The sequence below is a fragment of the Pistacia vera genome, unplaced genomic scaffold (assembly GCF_008641045.1).
Source record: "Pistacia vera cultivar Batoury unplaced genomic scaffold, PisVer_v2 Contig1329, whole genome shotgun sequence".
Lineage (NCBI taxonomy): Eukaryota > Viridiplantae > Streptophyta > Magnoliopsida > Sapindales > Anacardiaceae > Pistacia > Pistacia vera.
Window position 1 is genome coordinate 113148 of NW_022195390.1, and position 22266 is coordinate 135413.

Here is a 22266-nt window from a genome sequence, read left to right on the forward strand (position 1 = left end):
AAATCAAGCTTAATCATATATAAAATCTCTACACATCATTCAATCATGCAAATCCAACTTAGGTGGATTTACTTACCTTTGGCTCAAGGAGGAACCACTTAAGCTCTCTACTCTTGAGGCTTGATATTTTCTCTTAAACCTTCAATACAAACCAATAAGGATCCTACTCTTTCAACAATAAAAATTCACATCTAGAGTAAGGATTCTCACCTTTAAGTGCTTAGGATCAACTTGTACAATTTCTAGTCAAAAGCTCTTCAAAGATCCTTGGAAAATTGAATGAAGTTTGAGAAATTGAAGGATGTAAGAGGCAGTGCAGAAGAAGAATGAAAATGTTTCTAAAGCTAAACCCTTAATATCTCATATTTTCTCCACTCTTTCCCAATATACCCTTGCTCCTTCTTTGAAATTCCACCTATGACCTTTAATTCTTTGCAAAAACATCCCCATTCAAACTATTCTCCTTGCAATTTCTTGCATTTCACTCCCCACTTTTCCTGCTAATTAGGGGTAGAATGGTCATTGAGTCCCAAAAGGAAGAATTCTCTAAAACTCAGGGAAAATTTCAGCCAGTCTTCGTCGCGGCGAAAACTCACAGCAGCTACACGGGGATGTAACACTTCCTTGCCGCGGCGAAGCTTCTTCTTTGCCTCGGCGAAGACTGTAACATCAAGATTTCGCCAATCTTACAAATTTTCAAGGCAACCACTCAACCAAACCATACACCCTTTCAACCAAGGGTCACAAACCATATTAACAACATACAGACTCAAATGAGGATAATCAATAAGCATTCAGCCATTCATCAAATCTAACTACGTACCTCAAGTGGGGCGTTACATGAATGACAGTTTATCAAATATGGACGACCTTTCACTTACATGGACTCCCGTCCATATATATAGACGGGGTTCCATTTATTACTGACGGGCATCCCCATTTAAAGGACCCCGTTAATTAGTAAAATGGAATAAATTTTTTTTATAAAAATTAGGGACGGCCATTCACGGTTATGGACGGTTGTCCTTAAATATGGACGAGCGTTCAATTTTAATGGACGCCCATCCATTAACAATTCTTTTTAAAAAATTACTGCGTAGATTAAGGTTTTGAGAAATATATAATGGTGGTTTTGGTTTTTTGATATATACACCAGTTTTATATAAAACTTATCTTCCATACAACCAAATATTCTTTTTATTAACGTATAAATATTTAAATAGTTTTATTAACGCTGTCATCATCGTCATCTAAATATACATACAAGTTCATATATAAATATGTAACATTATCAATTTTTATAATATCTCATCTCATACCTAAAATCACTTACATTTTATAAAGTGTTAGTTTACATAGAAAAGACAAAAACCTTAGAGATCCTTTAAAATACAATTTTATTTTACAAAATCTCACACTCTTAGCTCGCTGAAGAGTTCTTTTAAGTTAGCTATCGGTTTAAGGTTCCTTGCTATTGACCTTAGTGGTGTGATTAACACTATATTTGACTATAACTATTTAATTCACAAGAAAAAATTAGAATATCTATAGCTGCAGCTAAAGGATTGTAGCAAATTAATTTTCACATTTTTATTTGCTACAATTCAAAATATTTATAGCTAATACACACATATTAGCTATATTTGAAACTAGTAGCTAACAATGATACTAAAATGTTGTCACTACCATGAAAATAAAATTTGTATAGCTAGATACCTAATGAGCTACAAATTTTAATATTTTATAGCTAATGCTAATGTATAAATAATAGCTATATAATTAAAATTGTAGCTAATATGATACTATATGCCACGTACATAAAATGTTTATAGCTAAATACATTAATTAGCTACAAATCTCAATATTTTATAGCTAATGCACAATAATAGCTATATAGTTAAAACCATAGCAAATATGATACTATATGCCATGTAAATGAAATATTTATAGCTAAATACATTAATTAGCTACAATGTTTTCCATAGCTAATACATTGTAGCAAAATGATAGCTATTGCCACAATTTTAATAAGTTAAAGCAATAGATGAATATTAGCTTCGAGGGAGAAATTCTTATCACTAAAATTATTTCAATTAGCTATAAATATTGACTTTTATAGCTATAAATATGTATTTGCTACAGTTTTTCTTTTCATAGCTAATTTTCATAGCTATATGTGTATATTGTTGTAGTGCATGCTTAAAGCCAACAAATGCCCACTCATTTTGGGCAGAAGTTATTTCATGTTGTTAGTCGCTGATGGAGTTTATGCAGTGGAAACAAAACAAAATCCCCCAACAACATTGAACCCAGAACCTTATACCCGATTTACGTTATTTACATATGAAATGATACTGAATATAAATTTTCAGATTTCATACTAGTGTTTGAGGCTCCTTCAACGATACGAATCGCTCCACTCTAAGATAAGAGTGAACTCTCGGTATCCATGCGAAGACAGGATGGCGATTGACTTGTGGTCTCAATATAAGTAATTGATCTACCTACAAGTGAAACAAAAATCAATCGGTAAATCAATTACCTTTTTTGCCAAGATCCGAGTATAGATTATACCTTTACATGTTTATAAAAAAAAAAAAAAATCTTTATAAAGTAAATCCATTCAAGGACTAGAATACTTACGTACGTTTGGAGGTTCCTCCGAATATCTCTGACTTCAGATAGGAACACTGTTCACAGTTACTGTTCAATGTCCACTTTTCACGGTTACTGTTCACCATCTACTGTTCACGATGTTTTTGCCAATTGATCCAAAGTAGATCGCACTCACGGAAGTTCACAAAGATAATCTGCAGAACCCTTGATTATTTTGCTAGAACAATCAAGGCTTCAAGAATCAAGAAAGAAGAACAAGAAAAGTTTTCTTCTTGGAGAGAGAGAAGGAAGAGAGAGAGATAGGGTGCTAGGGTTTTATTTGAATGAATAATTATATTTTTGTTTTAATTTTAAGTTCACTTATATAGTGCAACAATTAAAACCCTACTCCAGTTAGGAATAGCCTGGGCTCCAACCCTAGTTTACCCTTGCAACCAAGCACACCCTTTATGGTATTTTAATTAATTAATTATTATTATAATTAAAAATCAATATATATAATAATATTTTAATAGTTAATTAATAATAAAATTCATTCAAATATATATAGAGATATTTAATATAATCTCACTAATTTAATTTTATATTAAATTAAATAAAGGCAACAACCCATCAAATTTAATTGCATTGTGAGATTACCAAAATACCCTTTCACCTAAAAGATGAAAATACCCTTCTCACAAATTGATTCTTAAATTATCTACTAAGTGTGTGACCTAGGCTCCTTATCATATCGGCAGTGAGTAGTATCGTGATTAACACCAATTAATCGTCTCACTACACATATACCAAGATTGCCCTTAGCAAGGCATCATGGCCACCCATAGATTCGAATTCAGCGAACTGCAGCCTGTCAACGGTTTGGTTACTATACAATCAAATCCTTTCATCAACTGTTTCTCATCGAGACTGAGTACAGAATAATGTCAACCTCAGTATCCTCAACAGTTGTATTCAGTTACTGACCAATGACAGGATATTTTATTGGATTGACTCAACTCAATCCCACTATGCCACAGATTTAGTGTCATTGCCATTTACTGAATTACCTAGTGAGATAATTTCTCCCGTACCCATGAGTGATGAATCCTTGTCGATCCACCATAGTCTCGATACACTTCTTAATGTAGCCAATCACTACCGTATTGATAGCTCTGAATAGAACTATGTTGGGCTAGTGTCAAACTACACCAATTGGTGCACAAAGCGCTCCGGTGATCTCAAGTCAAAGGATCACATTTCCATCATCGGTTAGAGGATTATTCCATAACACTGGGGTTACCATCCATATGGAATCCTTGGTGGGTCTGTCTAGTGAACTTGCCTCTGGCAAGCACCCATGCGTTGCACCAGGTTGTCGATAAACAACCTGACAAGTGAGATTAGTCACTGTCTTTCGACAGGGTCGTTCAACACACGATAGTCTTACCGTATTATCTGTGTCCTTGATCAGAATATACTAGGGCTATGGACATTTCTAGAATGGCCATCATATGTGATCATAAGGTTTCTCACTATCAAGATTTGAAACACTTGATACCGTCGTCACGGTTCTACCATCCTAAAGACATATATCAATACATATAATATGATTTACGTGATATAGTAGAATATGCCTTTTATTGATAAATAAACATTTATTACAGAGTCATTTTACAATAATTGATTGGCTCTAACACTACTCTAACAATCTCCCACTTACACTATAACCAATCATTCATGTATTTAATACCAATGACCTTAAGCTTTTTTCATGGTTCAATTGTGACAGAGGCTTCGTCGTGGATCTTCAAGATTGTCATCATATGCACTTTATTGATATATACATCTTTACTCTCAACCATTTCTTTGATGAGATGAAAACGCATGAGTAGTGTATGACTTCTGGTGAGACCGGGGTTCCTTTGCTTGAGCAATTGCTCCATGTTGTCACAATAGACATCTATCGATCAACAATCGTGGAAACCACACCAAGTTCAATGACGAACTTCTTAATCCAGACTGCCTCCTTCCTCATCGGATAATGCAATATACTCAGCCTCATTGTAGAGTCTGCACAATGCTTTGCTTGGAGTTCTTCCAATCACTGCAACCTCATTGAGACAAAATAAAAACCCTGATTGGGATCGATAATCATCTTTATCCATTTGGAAACTAGCATCATTGTATCCTCTTACAGTGAGCTCATCTTCCCCTCCTAAACCAAGAACATGTCCTTAGTCCTCTTCGGTATTAAGGATGTTCTTGACAGCTATCCATGACGCTCACTGGATCCGATTGATATCTACTACAAGTGCTTAATGCACATGAGACATCAATCCGAGTACATAACATGGCATACATGATAATCCAATTGCTGACGCATATGGGATCCTCTTCATTCTATCTCTCTGATCATGTTTTGGACACATATCCTTAGAAAGATAGACACCATGTACATCGAAGAAATCCCTCTTGGATTCTTCCATACTGAATCTCTTTAGTACCTTACCAATGTATGTACTCTGACTTAGGCCAAGCAACCTACGTATCTATCTCGGTAGATCTTTATTCCGAGGATGAGGTGTTTCTCCTAAGTCTTTCATGGAGAAGCACTTGGATAACCAATTCTTCCGGCTGTAAGTTTGGTATATCATTCCTTATCATAAGTATGTCATTGACAACACACTAGGAATGCCACTGTGCTCCTACTCACTTTCTTGTAAACACAAGGCTCATCTTCGTTCTTGATAAAACCAATTCTTTTTGGCTTCATCAAAACGAATGTTCTAGCTCCTTGAAGCTTGCTTGAGCCCATAAATGGATCTCTGCAACTTGCTACCTTCTCAGCTTGCCTTCAAGAAAGAAACCACGGTTTGTGTCGTATACCATCCTTTCAAGGTTTTCGTTTAGGAAAGCTGTTTTGACATCTATTTGCCAAATCTCATAATCACGATAGGCACAATCGCAAGCATAATCAAGATGGATTTAATCATGGCAACCGCGAAAAGATCCTCATAGTCAATACCTGAATTTGTTTGAAACCTTGGGCCCAGTCGTGCTTTATAAGTGTGCACCTTGCCATCCATGTTAGTCTTCTTCTTGAAGACCCATTTACACCCTATGGGTTTTACCCCTTCAAGTGGTTCCACCAGAGACCATACTTGGTTCTGGTACATGGAGTTCATTTCAGATTTCATGGCTTCAAGCCATTTAACAGAATCTAGATCTGATATAGCGTCTTCTAGGTTTTGGGTTCATGTCTTGGTAAACAAGTACGTCACCATGTTGAGTCACGAGATAACCGTATCTCTCAGGCTCATGGCGTACTCTCCCAGATCTACGTAGCTCTTGTGCTACTTGAGATGGTTCACTTTGATCCACAAGTTGTAGAGTAACCTCTTCCTGATGTTCAACCACTGCTTGTGACCATCTTCCCGTCCTTCGTCTAGTATATCTTATGGCTCTAGAACTTCATCGAGTTCTACTTTTCTCCCACTAGTACTCTTAGAAAAAATTCCTTTTCTAGGAAGATACCAGTAAGAGCAACAAAAATTTTGCGCTCTTTTGATGGTAGAAATAGTATCCTTTGGTCTCTTTAGGAGACCCCACAATATACATTTGTATGATTTTAGGCGCAGCTTGTTCGAAGTCAATTTCTTGACATAAGCTTCGCAACCCCAATCCTTAGATAAGACAATGTGGGCTTTCGCCCATTCCATAGTTCAAATAGTCTTGTCCACAGACTTTGACGGCACATGGTTCTAATAGGAGTCCAGTCTCAGGGCATAACCCCAGAATGATGCAGGTAAATCACTAAAACTCATCATGGACCTAACCATGTCAAGTAAGGTCCTATTCCTCCTTTTAGACACTCCATTGTGTTGGTGTATAAAGAGGGGTGAGTTGTGATACTTACACATTCCTTCAGGTATTTAGAAAACCCTGAGCTAAGTTTCACCTCTTCAATCTGACAAAAGAGCTTTAATTCTTTTGCCCTACATATTATTTACTTCATTCCTGAATTCTTTGAACTTATCAAGACTTCATTTATGTCTCATGGTAGACATAAACCATATCTACTGAATCATCAGTAAATGTGATGAAGTAGGAATATCCACCTCTAGCTTCAACTGTTCTGGACCACATACATCACTATGGATGATGCCTGACAGTTCAATAGCCGTTTTACTTTGTCCTATGAAGGTGACTTGGTCATCTTGCCTAAAAGGCATGACTTGCAAACCTCAATGACTGGAAGTCAAAAGGGTCCAAAACCATGCCTTTTGAAGTTTTGCAATGCGGGTCTATTTAACATGACCCAATCTACAATGCCAGAGGTATGTATGGTTTTTTTCGCTATGTTTAGCTTTCTTAGTTTCAACGTTGAGAATATCCTTATTGTTCAAATCAAGAACATATAATCTGTTATATAACCTTGCAATTCCAAATAGAATACCATTTAAACTAAAGGACAACAATCCATTAGAAATCTCAAAACGATATCCTATATTATCCAAAGCGGATACTAAAATAATGTTTCTAGAAATGGCAGGTACAAAATAACAGTCTTTGAGTTCAAATAATGAGCTCGAAGGCAAAGGCAAAGACAAACAATAAGTCCCTACAACTAATGCAGCCACATGTGCTCCATTTCCAACTCGTAGGACCACTTCTCTCTTGGCGAGCAATCTACTCTGCCTTAGTCCTTGCAGATCAGTACAAATGTGAGTACCACATCCTATGTCAATGACCCAAGATGTTGAAGGAGAGAAGTTAATCTCAATCATAAATATACATGAAGTCGAAGCATCTAACTTCTTCTTGTTTGCGAGGAAAGCCTTGCAGTGCTTCCTCCAATGGCCAGGCTTGCCATAATAGGAGAAGACTACATGTTTACCTTTCTCAACGCCACCCGCAGGCTTGAGAGTATCTTGTCCTTTAGGCTTGGGATTGGCGTTGCCCTTTCCCTTTCCTTTACTGGCAGCCACCTGGTAAAATAGGCTTGGACTTCTTCAAGTCCTACTCTATAGTCCTTAGCATCAAAAGCTCCGACGGGGTTTTCACCATAGCGTTCATATTGAAGTTCATTATGAACGGTGCATAAGACTCAGGCAAGGATTGCAGAATTAAATCCACTTGTAATTTTGCATCCAACTCAAACCCCAAAGTCTCAAGCCTTTCCATATGCTTGATCATTTTGAGCACATGAGGGCCAACTTGGGCTCCCTCGGTCAGGCGACTTCCAAACAGTGCTTTTGACACTTTGTACCTCTCATGTCGAGCATTCCCTTTGTAAAGCTCCTTAAGGTATAGAATAATAGCAGCAACATCCATATTCTCATGCTGCTTTTGCAGCACTGGTGTCATCGATGCTAACATCAAGCATTGAACGCCATCAGCATCATCAAGGAACTTTTGATAAATATCATTTACTTCCTGAGTGGCATCAAGATCAGGCTCAGCCATGTATGGCTTATCAAAGATATACAATTTCTTTTTAGACTTAAGTATAATCCAAAGATTACGATACCAGTTTGAGAAATTGGATCCATCCAACCTGTTTTCTTTCTTGATTATCGATCGCAAGTTTATAATGCTCATTTTTAAGTGAATCTACAATTCAAAAAAGTAAAGTCAATATAATGTTTATTATTTCTTAATATGGTCTTTTATTAGAAAACACTCCCACTATTTTCCTCAAGCCAATAGCCCTCACTATTAACTTGGGAAAGCCTGTTGGCTTTTCTAGTGGACTGAGATCTCATCTGGCTCGTTTCAAACCTTCGATGTGGCAAACAAGCCAAAATGGGTTGATTAGGTAGGCCAACAAACTTAATCTACACCAGTTGATAGCTCCTACTACCAATCTTAAATGTGAAGTAAGCCAACAAGCCAATCACAATATCCAACGGCCTAGCCATCGTCCTCAAGGTGATTCCCAATATCAGTAGAGTGGACACCACATGTCGCCACGTACACTCAACATGTGTACTTCTCTACTATGGCTATGACATGTTTATCAACCTTCGCTGTGACGAACAAGCAAAACTGTCATTTTAAGTCGACCCATCAACATTAAGGATAACTCCAATGAATTTTAACCTCCCATTGGTAAAAGTGTACCATTCGCTGTGGCAAAAAAATTCCGACAAACAGTGGTTTGACTAAAACCATGGTGATGGAAGGCATATGTGACTTAATATATCTTATTTGAGGGTTTTTATTTAATATCTCACCAGATTATTATTTTTGTTAAAATGACATTGTTTGACATGTTATTGAACATTCAACCTTAGCATGTATTCTAAACAAAAAATTAAATGTGTCGGTACATGGCCTACTAAAACCAATTTCCTCGAGCCTAAAGGAATCTATGGGTCAACCTATGGTTTAAAAATAAATCTTGGATCTTCAAGTTATTCCTCTTCATAGCTCCTTCGTTTCTTCTTCACAATCATTACAAATAATTTTATAATAAAAATCCTATTCTAATTTACATCAATAAAATAGAAACCTTGCATTACATGCGAGGGGAGTGAGATGAGGAGAAGAAATACATCAATAAAATCCTATTTGTTTATAAAAATTACAAACAAACCTATTAAACAATAAACAATAGGTCTAAGGCTCATGTTCCGGGCACCATGCAATTATCAAACAAGAACATTGCATACATTCAAAAACAATCAATTTTTGAATTGGGTAGGTTGAATTATCAAGTTACCATCTTAAACATGCAGAATGAATATTGGCTTTAAAAGTTCAAAAAACTGCAATTTAGCCCTTGTTTGAAAAACGGAAAGCAAAAATGGAAGAGTAGGTTTCTTGCCACGGCGAGGAAATACTTCGCCCCGGCGAAGTTCATGCACACATGGTCGCTGCGGCGAAGTTTTATTTTACCGTGGCGACCTTGAACTTCCATAAAACACAAATCGTTCCAAAGAGTTTTATGCCGCGGCGAAGTTTTATTTCGCCACAGCTAGATCTACTTTTCTGGAATTTCGCCGTGGCAGAGGTTCATTTCGCCGCGGCCAAATTCACTTTTTGTATCTCGCCACGGCAAAGTGTTATTTCGCCGCGGCTAACATTGCAAAATACTGAATCAGGCACAGTAACGTCTTTTGCAATTTTACACAAAATGACACGGATCCAAATCAAATCGAATGCTTAGACATTCGACCAGGACACCAACCAACCAATACACATTCAGTCAACACATTATTTAATCAATTGATTAATTAAGACATTCAACATACATAATTTTTCTAGATTTAAAAAAAAAAAAAAAAAAAAAGAAAACTTATATTCTAATACTTCAAATCATGCAATAATATGTTATCACACAAATATACATGTTATCAAACATCAATTAAACAATATAATCTAATACCCGAGGCTCTGATACCACTGTAAGTAATTGAGCTACCATACGCAGCGGAAAACAAAAGCTCAATCGGTAAATCAATTACCTTTCTTTGTCAAGATCCGAATATAGATTATACTGTTTACACGTTTATAAACAAAAATCTTTATAAAGTAAATCCATTCAAGGATTAGAATACTTACGTACGTTTGGAGGCTCCTCCGAATATCTCTAACTTCGGACAGGAACACTGTTCACTGTCTACTGTTCACGTGATTTTTCGCCAATCGATCCAAAGTAGGATTGCACTCACGGAAGTCCACACGAAGATAATCCGCATAACCCTTGATTATTTGGCTAGAACAATCAAAGGCTTCAAGAATCAAGAAAGAAGAACAAGAAAAGTTTTCTTCTTGAGAGAGAGAGAGATAGGGTGGCCAGGGTTTTATTTGAATGAATAATTCTATTTTTGTTTCAATTTTAAGTTGTACTTATATAGTGCAACAATTAAAACCTTATTCCACTTAGGAATAGCCATGGGCTCCAACCCTAGTTTACCCTTGCAACCAAACACACCCTTTATGGTATTTTAATTAATTAATTAATTATTATAATTAAAATCAATTAATATATAATAATATAATAATATTAATTAATAATAATAATTCATTGAAATATATACAGAGATATATTTAAATATAATCTCACTAATTTAATTTTAATATTAAAATTAAATACAGGCAACAACCTCAAGAAATTTAATTGCACTGTGAGATTACCAAAATACCCTTTCATCCTAAAAGACAAAAATACTCTTCTCACAAATTGATTCTTAAATTATCTTCTACGTGTGTGACCCTTAGGCTCCTTATCATATTGGAAGTGAGTAGTATCGAGATTAACACTAATTAATCGTCTCACTACACATAGACCAAGATTGACCCTTAGTAAGGCATCATGGCCACCCGATAGATTCAGATTCAGTGAAACCGTAGCCTGTCAACGATTTGGTTATCGTGCAATTAAATCCTCTCATCAATTGTTATCTCATCGAGACTGAGGTGCAGAAATAGTGTCAACCTCAGATATCCTCGACATGTTTGTATTCAGTTACTAGACCAATGACAGGAATATTAAATTGGATTGAGCATCAACTCAATTCCACTGTGGCCACAAATTTAGTGTCATTGCCATTACTGAATTACACAGTGAGATAACTTCTCCCGTACCCAGGAGTGATGAATCCTTTGTCGATCCACCATAGTCTCGATATACTTCTCAATGTAGCCAATCACTACCGTATTGATAGCTCTGAATAGAACTACTTTGGGCTATTGTCAAACTACACCAATTGGTGCACAAGACGCTCCGGTGATCTCAAGTCTAAGGATCACATGCACCACCATCCGTTAGAGGATTTATTCCATAGACACTGGAGTTACGATCCATATGGAATCTTCTGATGGGTCTGTCCAATGAACTTGCCTCTGGCAAGCACCCATGCGTTGCACCAGGTTGTCGGTAAATAACCTTGATAAGTGAGATTAGTCACTGCCTTTCGACAAGGTCGTTCAACACTACGATAGTCTTACTGTATTATCTGTGTCCTTGATCAAAATAATACTGGGGCTATGGACGTTTCTAGAATGACCATCATATGTGATCATAAGGTTCTCACTATCAAGATTTGAAACACTTGATACCCTCGTCACGGTTCTACCATCCTAAGGACATATATCAATACATATAATATGATTTACATGACATAGTAAAATATGCCTTTTATTGATAAATAAACATTTATTACAGAGTTAATTTTATAATAATTGATTGGCTCTAAGACACCGACTCTAACACTCAAGTGCTAGCAAGACACACAAGCAAAAAAGATGCAGAATTTTTCTTCAAGAAAAATTCTCTTCTCCACCAAGTGAAAAACTTGAGAGAGAGAGTGAGGTGAGTGGCTTGGATTTAATTAATGTGTTCTCCCATTTTATTTTATTTTTAAGTTGCCTTTTATATGCAACAAAAATTAAAACCCTAATCTAGGTAGGAATAGATTTATTCCATGACTAGAATAGTAAATCTTCATTACCAAACAAGGTAATAATCCACATGGCATTTTATTCAAATTCAAATATGATTTTCATATTCATATATTGTCTTTATTAATATCATTAAATATTAATATTGAATATATATTTAAATTCAAATATGAATTTCATATTTCATATATATTATTTTCACTAATATTAATATCATCAAATATTAATATTATATAATATATATAATATTTAAATATATGAATATATTTAAAACATAATCTCACTAATTTTAATTTCAATCTGAAATTAAATATAGGCAATGACCTCAGCAAATTTAATTGCACTGTGAGATTACCAAAATACTCTTTCATCTCAAAAGACGAAAATATCCATTCCATCATAAATGACAAAAATACTATTTCTCACCAATTCATTCTTAATATGTCCTCTATGTGTGTGATCCGAAGGCTCCTTATCATATTGACAATGATTAGTCTCGCGATTGACACCAATCAATCGTCTCACTAAACACAGACCAAGATTGGCCTCTAGCAAGGCATAATGGCCACCTGATAGATTCGGATTCAGCGAAATAGCTTGCCTATCAACGATACGATTACCATGCAAACCGATCATTTCATCATTTGTTATCTCATCGAGGTTGAGGTACAGAAATAGTGTCAATCTCAGTTATCTTCTGTAATGACTTCTTTCTAGCTAGTATACTCATAAAATAACAGTAAAACCAACTAAATATATATAAGAAAATATATACATATAAACGAGTATAAAATTTTGGGCCCATACTTAATTTTTTCTTTATATACAAATCTTTACAAAACATAATAAAGTCTCAAAATATTAACTCGACAATTTTGCCCAACCCTTTCTCTGTGTGATGTTCCAAGTGACCTCATCTCACCTGTTTCCTGTAAAAACATTGAAAACAAAGGGGTGAGCACTAATTGCTCAGTAAGTAAACCCGCTATGCTACCCTTCTCTCTCTGTTGCTTAAATTCTGAATTTCTTTCCTTACTTCACACTTCTCCATTCTTCTTTATTCTTTCTCTACTCTTACTCTGTTTTTCTCTCTGTTCTTTCTATATTCTAATTTCCCACTACTCAGATAATGGGCATGGTATTATGCATATATATAATGCAAATGCACAAATGTATAAAATATGCATTTTCTTTTCTATTTTTCTTATTCTTATTCTATTTCTTTTCTCTGTATTTCTTTCTTTGCTTCCTTTTCTAGTCTTTCTTTATTTCTATTCTTTCTTTTCTTTTCTAATCCTTCTTTTCTTTCTTTCTATTCTTTCTTTCCTTTCCTTTCTTATTCTTTCCTTTTATTTTCTTTCTCATTCTTTTCTTTTCTTTCTTATTCTTTTGCCGATCAAACTCGGTTGAGGCATGGATTTGGAACCTTGGCTGTGTGAGTGTATTCTTCTTTCTTGGGTACAACCCTCATCCATATGCACTCTTACGAACTGTACCAATTCTTCTTTCTTATTCTTAGGCCGCTCACTAAAGGCAGCGTGCCAGTGGGGAAAATTCTTCTTGTCACTCACGGGTTTCCCATTGCAACAACCTTTTCTTCTTTTTATCTTTTTACACTTCTTTAAATAAAATTCAGTTTTGAACTTCTTTAATATTCACATTTCTTTCTATTTACTCTTTAACATTCGTTAGTGCTTTTTCATGCTCTTATGAGTATGTATGCTTGTAGATGGTTTCATGCTTATAATTCTTTCTAAATTCACATGTTTAGATGCAATAATGCAATATGGAATGCAAACATGTCATTCTCTACCATCTACAAACTCATCTCAATATAACACATAATCATACTCATACAAACACTTCTCTTTGACATTTCATCAAACAACTTATATGCACAAAGTAACTCTAATTTGGCTACACTTCTATCTCTTTTCTAAGCCACCAAAAATTGGGAATAAAACCCTCCATATTTAACGCCAAACCTATCCAAAATATACACTCCAAAATTTCCACTCCAATTCTTCCAAACTTCATCCAAACATTCATCAAACATCAAATACACCAACACAACTTTTCATGGATAAGTTATAATCATCATTCAACACCAAATCCATTAACATTCTTCATATAAAACATATATATGCATAAAAGAAATTCTCTACACAATATTACTTAAATCATACTTATGGTAGGATTTACTTACCTTATATGTGGGCAATCCAACACTTTAAAAATCTTCATTGATCCAACTCTCTTTTTCTTAAATCCTAAGGATGTTTGGGATTGAAAATCCACTTAAAAGTACCCAAAATCTATGAATTTCCCTTAAAGAAGAATTGAAGAAATTGAGAGAATATGAAGGTGAAGGTGGCATGAAAATGGATGAAGAGTGGCTAGGGTTTCACTCTTCAATCCTTGATATTATTTTCCCATTTTGCCCTTGCACTTTCTTTAAAATTTCATCTATGTCCCTTAGTCAATTACCATAATACCCTCATTTTATTGCATTCTCCATGAAATTCTATCTCTTTTCACTCCCCACAATTTCAACTAATTTTGAGTAAAAAGACCATTTTACCCCTAATGAAATTTTAAGGCCTTTTCTTTACATTTTCTCAAAATAACTTTAATAAAAATCAACTAAGGGTATAAGGGCATAAGTTAAGTTACGTACCTCAATGTAGGCGTTACATCTTTGATATCTTTGTAGTCAGTTACTAGACCAATGACCGAAATAAAAAATTGGATTGAGCATCAACTCAATCCCACTATGGCCACAGATTCAGTGTCATTGCCATTTACTAAATTACCCAGTGAGATAACTTCTCCCATACCCAAGAGTGATGAATCCTTTGTCGATCCACCATAGTCTCGATACACTTCTCAATATAGTCAATCACTACCGTATTGATAGCTCTAAATAGATCTACGTGATGCTGGTGTCAAACTACACCAATCGATGTATAAGGCGCTTTAATGATCTCAAGTCTAAGGATCACATGCACTAGCATTCGTTAGAGGATTTATTCCATAGACACTAGGGTTACCATCTATATGGAATCCTCTGGTGGATCTGTCCAGTGAACTTGTCTACAGCAAGCACCTATGTGTCGCACCAGGTTGTCGGCAAACAACCTTGAGAAGTGAGATCAGTAACTGTCTTTCGAAAGGGTTGTTCAACATTATGATAGCCTTACCGTATTATCTGTGTCCTTGGTCAGAATAATACTAGGGCTACGAACATTTCTAGAATGGTCACCACATGTGATCATAAGGTTCTTACTATCAAGATTTGAAACACTTGATACCCTCGTCACAGTTCTACCATCCTAAGGACAAATATCAATACACAAAATTATGATTTACATGATATAGAAGAAAATTACCTTTTATTGATTAATAAACATTATTACAAAGAGTCAATTTTACAATAATTGATTGGCTCTAGGGCANTCTTTGATCCAACTCTCTTTGTCTTAAATCCTAAGGATGCTTGGGATTGAAAATCCACTCAAAAGTACCCAAAATCTATGGATTTCCCTTGAAGAAGAATTGAAGAAATTGAGAGAATATGAAGGTGAAGGTGGTGTGAAAATGGTTGAAGAGTGGCTAGGGTTTCACTCTTCAATCCTTGATATAACATAATATTATATATTAGTTTCCCATTTTGCCCTTGCACTTTCTTTAAAATTTCATCTATGTCCCTTAGTCAATTACCGTAATACCCTCATTTTATTGCATTCTCCATGGAATTCTATCTCTTTTCACTCTCCACAATTTCAACTAATTTTGAGTGAAAAGACCATTTTACCCCTAATGAAATTTTAAGGATTTTCTTCACATTTTCTCAAAATAACTTTAATAAAAATCAACTAAGGGTATAAGGGCATAAGTTAAGTTACGTACCTCAATGTAGGCGTTACATCTTCGATATCTTTGTAGTCAGTTACTGGACCAATGACCGGGATAATAAATTGGATTGAGCATCAAGTCAATCTCACTGTGGCCACAGATTTAGTGTCATTGCCATTTACTGAATTACCCAGTGAGATAAATTCTCCCATACCCAGGAGTGATGAATCCTTTGTCGATCCACCATAGTCTCGATACATTTCTCAATGTAGCAAATCACTACCGTATTGATAGCTCTAAATAGAACTACGTTATGATGGTGTCAAACTACACCAATCGGTGCACAAAGCGCTCCGGTGATCTCAAGTCTAAGGATCACATGCACCACCATTCGTTAGAGGATTTCTTCCATAGACACTAGGGTTACCATCTATATGGAATCCTCTGGTGGGTCTGTCCAGTGAACTTGTCTACAGAAAGCACCCATGTGTCGTACCAGGTTGTCGGCAAACAACCTTGAGAAGTGAGATCAGTAACTGTCTTTCGAAAAGGTCATTCAACACTATGATAGCCTTACCGTATTATTTGTGTCCTTGGTCAGAAAAATACTGGGGCTACGAACATTTCTAGAATGGCTACCACATGTGATCATAAGGTTCTCACTATCAAGATTTGAAACACTTGATACCCTCGTCATGGTTTTACCATCCTAAGGACAAATATCAATACACACAATTATGATTTACATGATATAGAAGAAAATTATCTTTTATTGATTAATAAACATTATTACAAAGAGTCAATTTTATAATAATTGATTGGCTCTGGGGCATCAACTCTAACACATGTTCCATATACTTGCCTAATAGATCTCCAACAAGGAGTGTCAAAGATTTCACCCCTACAAAAGCGTGGAGTGGTTTCAAGGAAAATGTAAAAATCTTAAGGTATTTGGCTCCATTGCCTATGTTCATGTTCTAGCAGAGACAAGGAAAAAACTAGATGATTGAGGAGAGAAGACTATTTTTGTTGGTTACACGCATGGAGGATACAAGTTGTTCAATCTCGTGACAAAAAAGGTGATTGTAAGTAGAGTTGTCACTTTTGTCGAAAATGAAACTTGGAAAAGGGATGTCATTGCACAAAATGACTCCTCGAGACATCTTATTCTTGAAGGAGGAGTCCTTGAAGCTGCTGTTCCTATCGCAAATGAAGAAGTCTCACCAATTAATGCCCAAGAAAATCCTACAACACCAGGTCCTATAGAAACTGGAAGACCAAGGAGACAACGCCAACAACCAATTACCTTGAGAGATTTTGAGATAACATCTGATAATGCCATTAATGATGATGGGGATTTCGTGCATCTTGCTATGTTTGCAGATTGTGAACCTGTGACATTTGAGGAAGCAATTCAAGACTTCAAATGGGTGAAGGCTATGAATGAAGAATTGAAGGCAATTGAAAGGAATAACACATGGGAGTTTACTAACATTGCACTTGGTCACAAAGCTATCAATGTGAAGTGGGTTTTCAAGACAAAGATGAAAGCAAATGGAGAGGTGGACAAGTACAAAGCCAGATTAGTGGCAAAGGGATTTGAGCAACGAACTGGTCATAACTATCAAGATGTATTCTGTCTAGTTGCTCGAATTGAAACTATTAGACTCATAATTGCTTTGGCAGCACAGAAACATTGGAAGATCCATCAAATGGATGTAAAGTAAGCTTTTCTTAATGGTCCCTTGGAAGAAAAAGTGTTTGTTAAACAACCACTAGGTTTTATAAAGAACAGGAGAGAAGAAAAGGTGTTCAAATTAAAGAAAGCTTTATATGATCTAAAGCAAGCACCAAGAGGATGGAACAAGTGTATTGATTCCTTCTTCCATAAGGTTGGACTCTAGAAGTGTCGTTCCGAGCATGCTTTATACGTGAAGATTAATGATTTTGGTGATGCTATATTATTTTGTCTTTACGTTGATGATTTAATCTTTACAGGCAATAATTCTATAATGATTGAAGATTTTAAGAAGTCTATGATGCATGAGTTTGAAATGACATATCTTGTCTTAATGTCATATTTTCTTGGTATAGAAGTTATTCAAAAGGAGGATGAGATTTTCATTTGCCAAAAGAGGTATGTTACCAAACTTTTAAAGGGGCTCCGTATGCATGACTGCAATCTTGTGAGAACTCTCGTGGAGGTTGGAACCAAACTATCCAAAGAAGATAATGAGGCTTAAGTTGATTCCACTTTGTTTAGACAAATTGTTGGAAGTTTAACATATTTGACATGTACAAGGCCTGACATATCTTATGGAGTTTGTTTTAATTAGCAAATTTCTGGAATTTTCTCGCCAATCTCATATGAAAGTTGCCAAGAGAATTATGCGATACATAAAGGGCACTTTTGATCATGGTTTATTCTACTCTTCATCTAACAATTGCGTTCTTGTTGGCTACTCAAATAGTGATTGGGGTGGAGACGTAGTTGATCGTAGAAGCACGTCTGTTTATTGTTTCAAATATGGAAGTACTGTTTGTTCATGGTCTTCCAAGAAACAATCAATTGTTACTCTTTCAACCTGTGAAGCAAAGTATGTTGTTGTAGCTTCAAGTGCATGTCAAGCAATTTGATTACGCAATTTGTTGAGTCAAATTCATTTTTCAATCGAAGGACCTATGAAGATCTTTGTTGATAATACCTCTGCAATCAGTCTGGCAAAAATTCCAGTCACACATGGAAGGAGCAAGCACGTCAGCAACTGCTTTCATTTTCTAGGTAGCAAGTTGAAGAAAAGGTGATTGAGTTGGAGTACTGCGAGTCTGAAAACCAAGTTGCTGACATCTTCACCAAGCCGTTGAAGTATGAAGCTTTTGCTAAGATGAAGCAATTGCTTGGAATGATTACTCCTCCGAAACTAGATTAAGGGAGGATGTTGGCATTAATCCTGATTCTATAGCATTCTTCCTATAATTTATTGGAGTCATGTTTTAGTGGATTATTTTAGTGGAGTCATGATTATTCTACTGTTGCTATTTTAGTGACACATTAATGATGAGAGTGGAGTCATGTAAGTCCGAATTTTAGGTGTTTGGTTAGTAGTGCCATAAAAATAGAAGTCCAGGTGTCTTCATTCTATTATAAATAATGTCACTTTATATGTAACTTTGAGTGGTCTTATTATTAATTTAACATTAGTCATTCTCCTCTAGAAGTTTAAGTCTTGTTCCTATTCTCTATGTCTTTATTTTTCTTCATTATCTCCTTTGAAAAAAATACATAGAAACTCTCAATTTTATTTTATTTTTCATTTTAAAGATATAATGACATATAATAACCTAATATAATCATTTATTTAAAAGAAGAAGAAAAAAAAAACTGTCTAAAAGTAATTTCAAATCCATACCTAAATCTAATTTCAAATCATAAGAAAAGAGAAATCTCTAAAAATAGAGAGAGTGAGAGAGAGAAAGGTAGAGAAACAGGATGAAAATTTGATTTTTATATGAGGGTAATTTTAAAATATTGATAATTATTGGTTCATGTAGTTTAGAGTTGTAGTTAATTTTGTTACCCTTCATTTATGGTTAATTTAATGTATATTCAATTAAAAAAAATTAGACGAGGCTCCCAAATTTTGGATTATAATTTTCTATTTTAATCAATGAAAGGTATCAAATAATTTTTTTTTTTTTTCAAAACACCATAAATTAAATATGGGTTATTATCGCACACCTCCCCTAAGGTTTCAGATCTAGTCCTCATGCCCTAAAGACATGAAAAACTAGCCTTGACCTCCCTTCACATTTGAAGAACCTCATTGGCCTTGATTAATAGATTTCTTTTGTTTGGTACACTTTATTTACCCATATGAGATCGGTTAATATACATTGTTCTACTTTGTTTTAAAAGTATTAAAAAAAACCCCTATGAGATCGATTAATATTACATTGATTCACTTTGCTTTAAAAATACTAAAAAATACCTCGTTATCAATGATATGTTATGGTTTTGATCCAATTTTTGTAAGATTTCTTTATAAGTAGCATTATTTCCACTAAATATCAACTATTTAGGAATTTAGAAATTTACGAGATAAAATAAAAATATAAAAATATAGGACACATACTAGTCATTAAGTAACATTGCCCCCAAAAAAGTGAAATATAATAATAACATCCATATTCAATATATAAGTTCCAGGTTACGAATTTCAATTCTGTATATATTATTAATATCCAAAGTTGTAAAAGTCCACTTTACAAATCAGAAGTTGGAATTTATTAGAAATTGCCAGACAGTTTTGTGTAATTAAACTTGGATTTTAGAAAGGCCACCCATTACTATGTGGTTTCACACTATTAATCCACAAATTGAACACCACGCAGTAGCCAGAGTTGGTCATTTGAGAATTTGCCAAAGCACAGCTACAGTGGTCCCTTTACAGCCCTCGAGCTCAAAGCAGATGACCAATATTACCATTAACCTCAAGTGTGATAGACTATAGACGGCACACGAAACACATAACTACAGCTGAACACAGTAGATATTACTATTAAGACTTGTAGTTTGGGAGTGGGTCAAACAGACTCAACAGGCCTGCACTCTACCTCCCTCGGTGTAGTCTTGACCCCCTTGCCTGCAGCATTAGCCAGTGGATGTATCCCATGCTCCGGTCCCGACATGTACGCTCTGTTCTCCCTCTCTTTCGCAAACGACAAACCATATCGTTTCTCCACATCTGCATGTGTATATAATTACCAAATTGGTTAACAAGTATATTCCTTTTTTGTTGGTTTTAATATATAAAATATATACCTAAAGCAAGGTGTTCATAAAGCTGGCCATCACGAGTCAAGGCCATCATAATTTGGGGCAGTCCAAGAGGCAAATTATCACCCCTATCAACCTGCCAAAAATGGATGGCCTTACCATAAGTCTTGCAAACCTTATCAAGATCTTGCCTCTCAATGGGACCAGAAATTCCAGGCATGAACAGCACTCCACTTTTCACTTCGAACTCGTGAGTGTGCCACAGCGGCTTCTCTGAGTCCGGCAACGTCAAGAAGAGTTTCTCCGATATGATATATTCAATCCCAATGAGCCTCGCGTCCGCTTCAGGGCTATTGTATATGAGACACTGCCGCATTTCTTCGTTTTGATGCCCACAAAAGTGGTGCGCCTCCACTTGCCGAGTCATGTCATCAGAATAAAAATGAAACCTACAATTCCCATCAAATAAACTTACAACTAAAATTACTAATAATAGTTGACGGATGCAGGATTTTGTTTCAGTGGGAGCATATTAGAAACAAAAAACTGGGACATTAAAAATTACATATTAAAAACACTAAAAATTTGCCATATAGATTAATATTACTATTTTAAATATGAAGATAATATGGTAATAAGAGGAAGCTCACGCGCAGAGGTGTTGGTGAATTTTGTTGGTGGGACCAAAGCCTTGAATGGCGGCTGTTGTGGTCTCGAGGAGAGCGGTGCCAGTTGGAATTGGCTCGCCGGGAACTGCAGGGTGTTGAGTTGATGACATGATTTTTCCCTTTCTTCTTCTATCAAACAAATTAACCTAAAGATTGCTCTACTTCCGGCCCTCGATTCTCTATAAAACCATTGATTTTTGATGGGTTTGAGCTGAAATTATGGATACCATTTGCATGCAGAGTTACGTGTGGCATGATAATCGGTGACGTGGCTTGTGGCAGTTATAACGTGGCTTTCTCACCTGAAAGTGTTGACAGTAACGTAGCGAGTGTTTCTTTTTAAAAATAAATTCTCAAATATACGTATGAATGGATGTTGAGTTAAACGTCGAACAAGTTTCAATGGAATCGACGGTGAAAATTGCTTAGATGAGAAAAGATGTGGGAGTTTAATTAAACAGCAATGCTAGTCTTACAAAGAAGCCTACAAAGGAGGCATACAAAGTTAACCTCCACCCTTCATCTTTATCATTTCTCTCTCTCTCTTTCTCTTTTTTCGTTTTTCCTTTTTTTTTTTCTTCACTTTATAAGTTTTTTTGTAGAGTTCTTTGTAAGGATAGACTTATTCTTAATTAAAGGGAATGGGCCCATTAAACTCCACCGACAACTAACAATATCGTAACGTAAACCCAAAGTCTAAGTTTCACCCGGGTAAATTTATAACACCTTTTTTATTTTCTAATTCAATTAATTTTATTATATTTTTTAGGTCCATGTGTCAGCTTATGATAGGAACTTTTTAATTGACTTGCATTATTATTATTTTGTATTTTACTAATTTGCCCTTATTTTCTGTTAAATTTTCTTTTAATCGTCCCTAAATAGAATGGTTTGAATGTGGAGTTACAAATAATAAAATCAGGATACACAATCCCAATCTCAAGGGAAAGGCAACTAAAC

General features: G+C 35.4%; 1 protein-coding gene across 1 annotated transcript; it reads right to left on the bottom strand.

Annotated features, from left to right (window-relative positions):
- Positions 1-20445: 20445 nt before the first annotated feature.
- LOC116122247 (oil body-associated protein 1A-like) lies at positions 20446-21416 on the bottom strand. Its single transcript, XM_031408138.1, has 3 exons — positions 21289-21416; positions 20684-21087; positions 20446-20606 (listed from the first exon to the last, which is right to left on the bottom strand). Exons 1-3 carry the CDS (start codon positions 21414-21416, stop codon positions 20446-20448), a joined length of 693 nt encoding a protein of 230 aa, XP_031263998.1.
- Positions 21417-22266: the final 850 nt, after the last annotated feature.

Excerpts from the sequence above, each read along its gene's own strand:
- LOC116122247 (XM_031408138.1), bottom strand. The coding sequence starts at position 21,416 with ATGTCATCAACTCAACACCCTGCAGTTCCCGGCGAGCCAATTCCAACT. Across the intron at positions 21,088-21,288 it reads ATTCACCAACACCTCTGCGC|GTTTCATTTTTATTCTGATG; the intron begins GTGAGCTTCCTC and ends TGGGAATTGTAG. Across the intron at positions 20,607-20,683 it reads TTATGAACACCTTGCTTTAG|ATGTGGAGAAACGATATGGT; the intron begins GTATATATTTTA and ends ATACACATGCAG.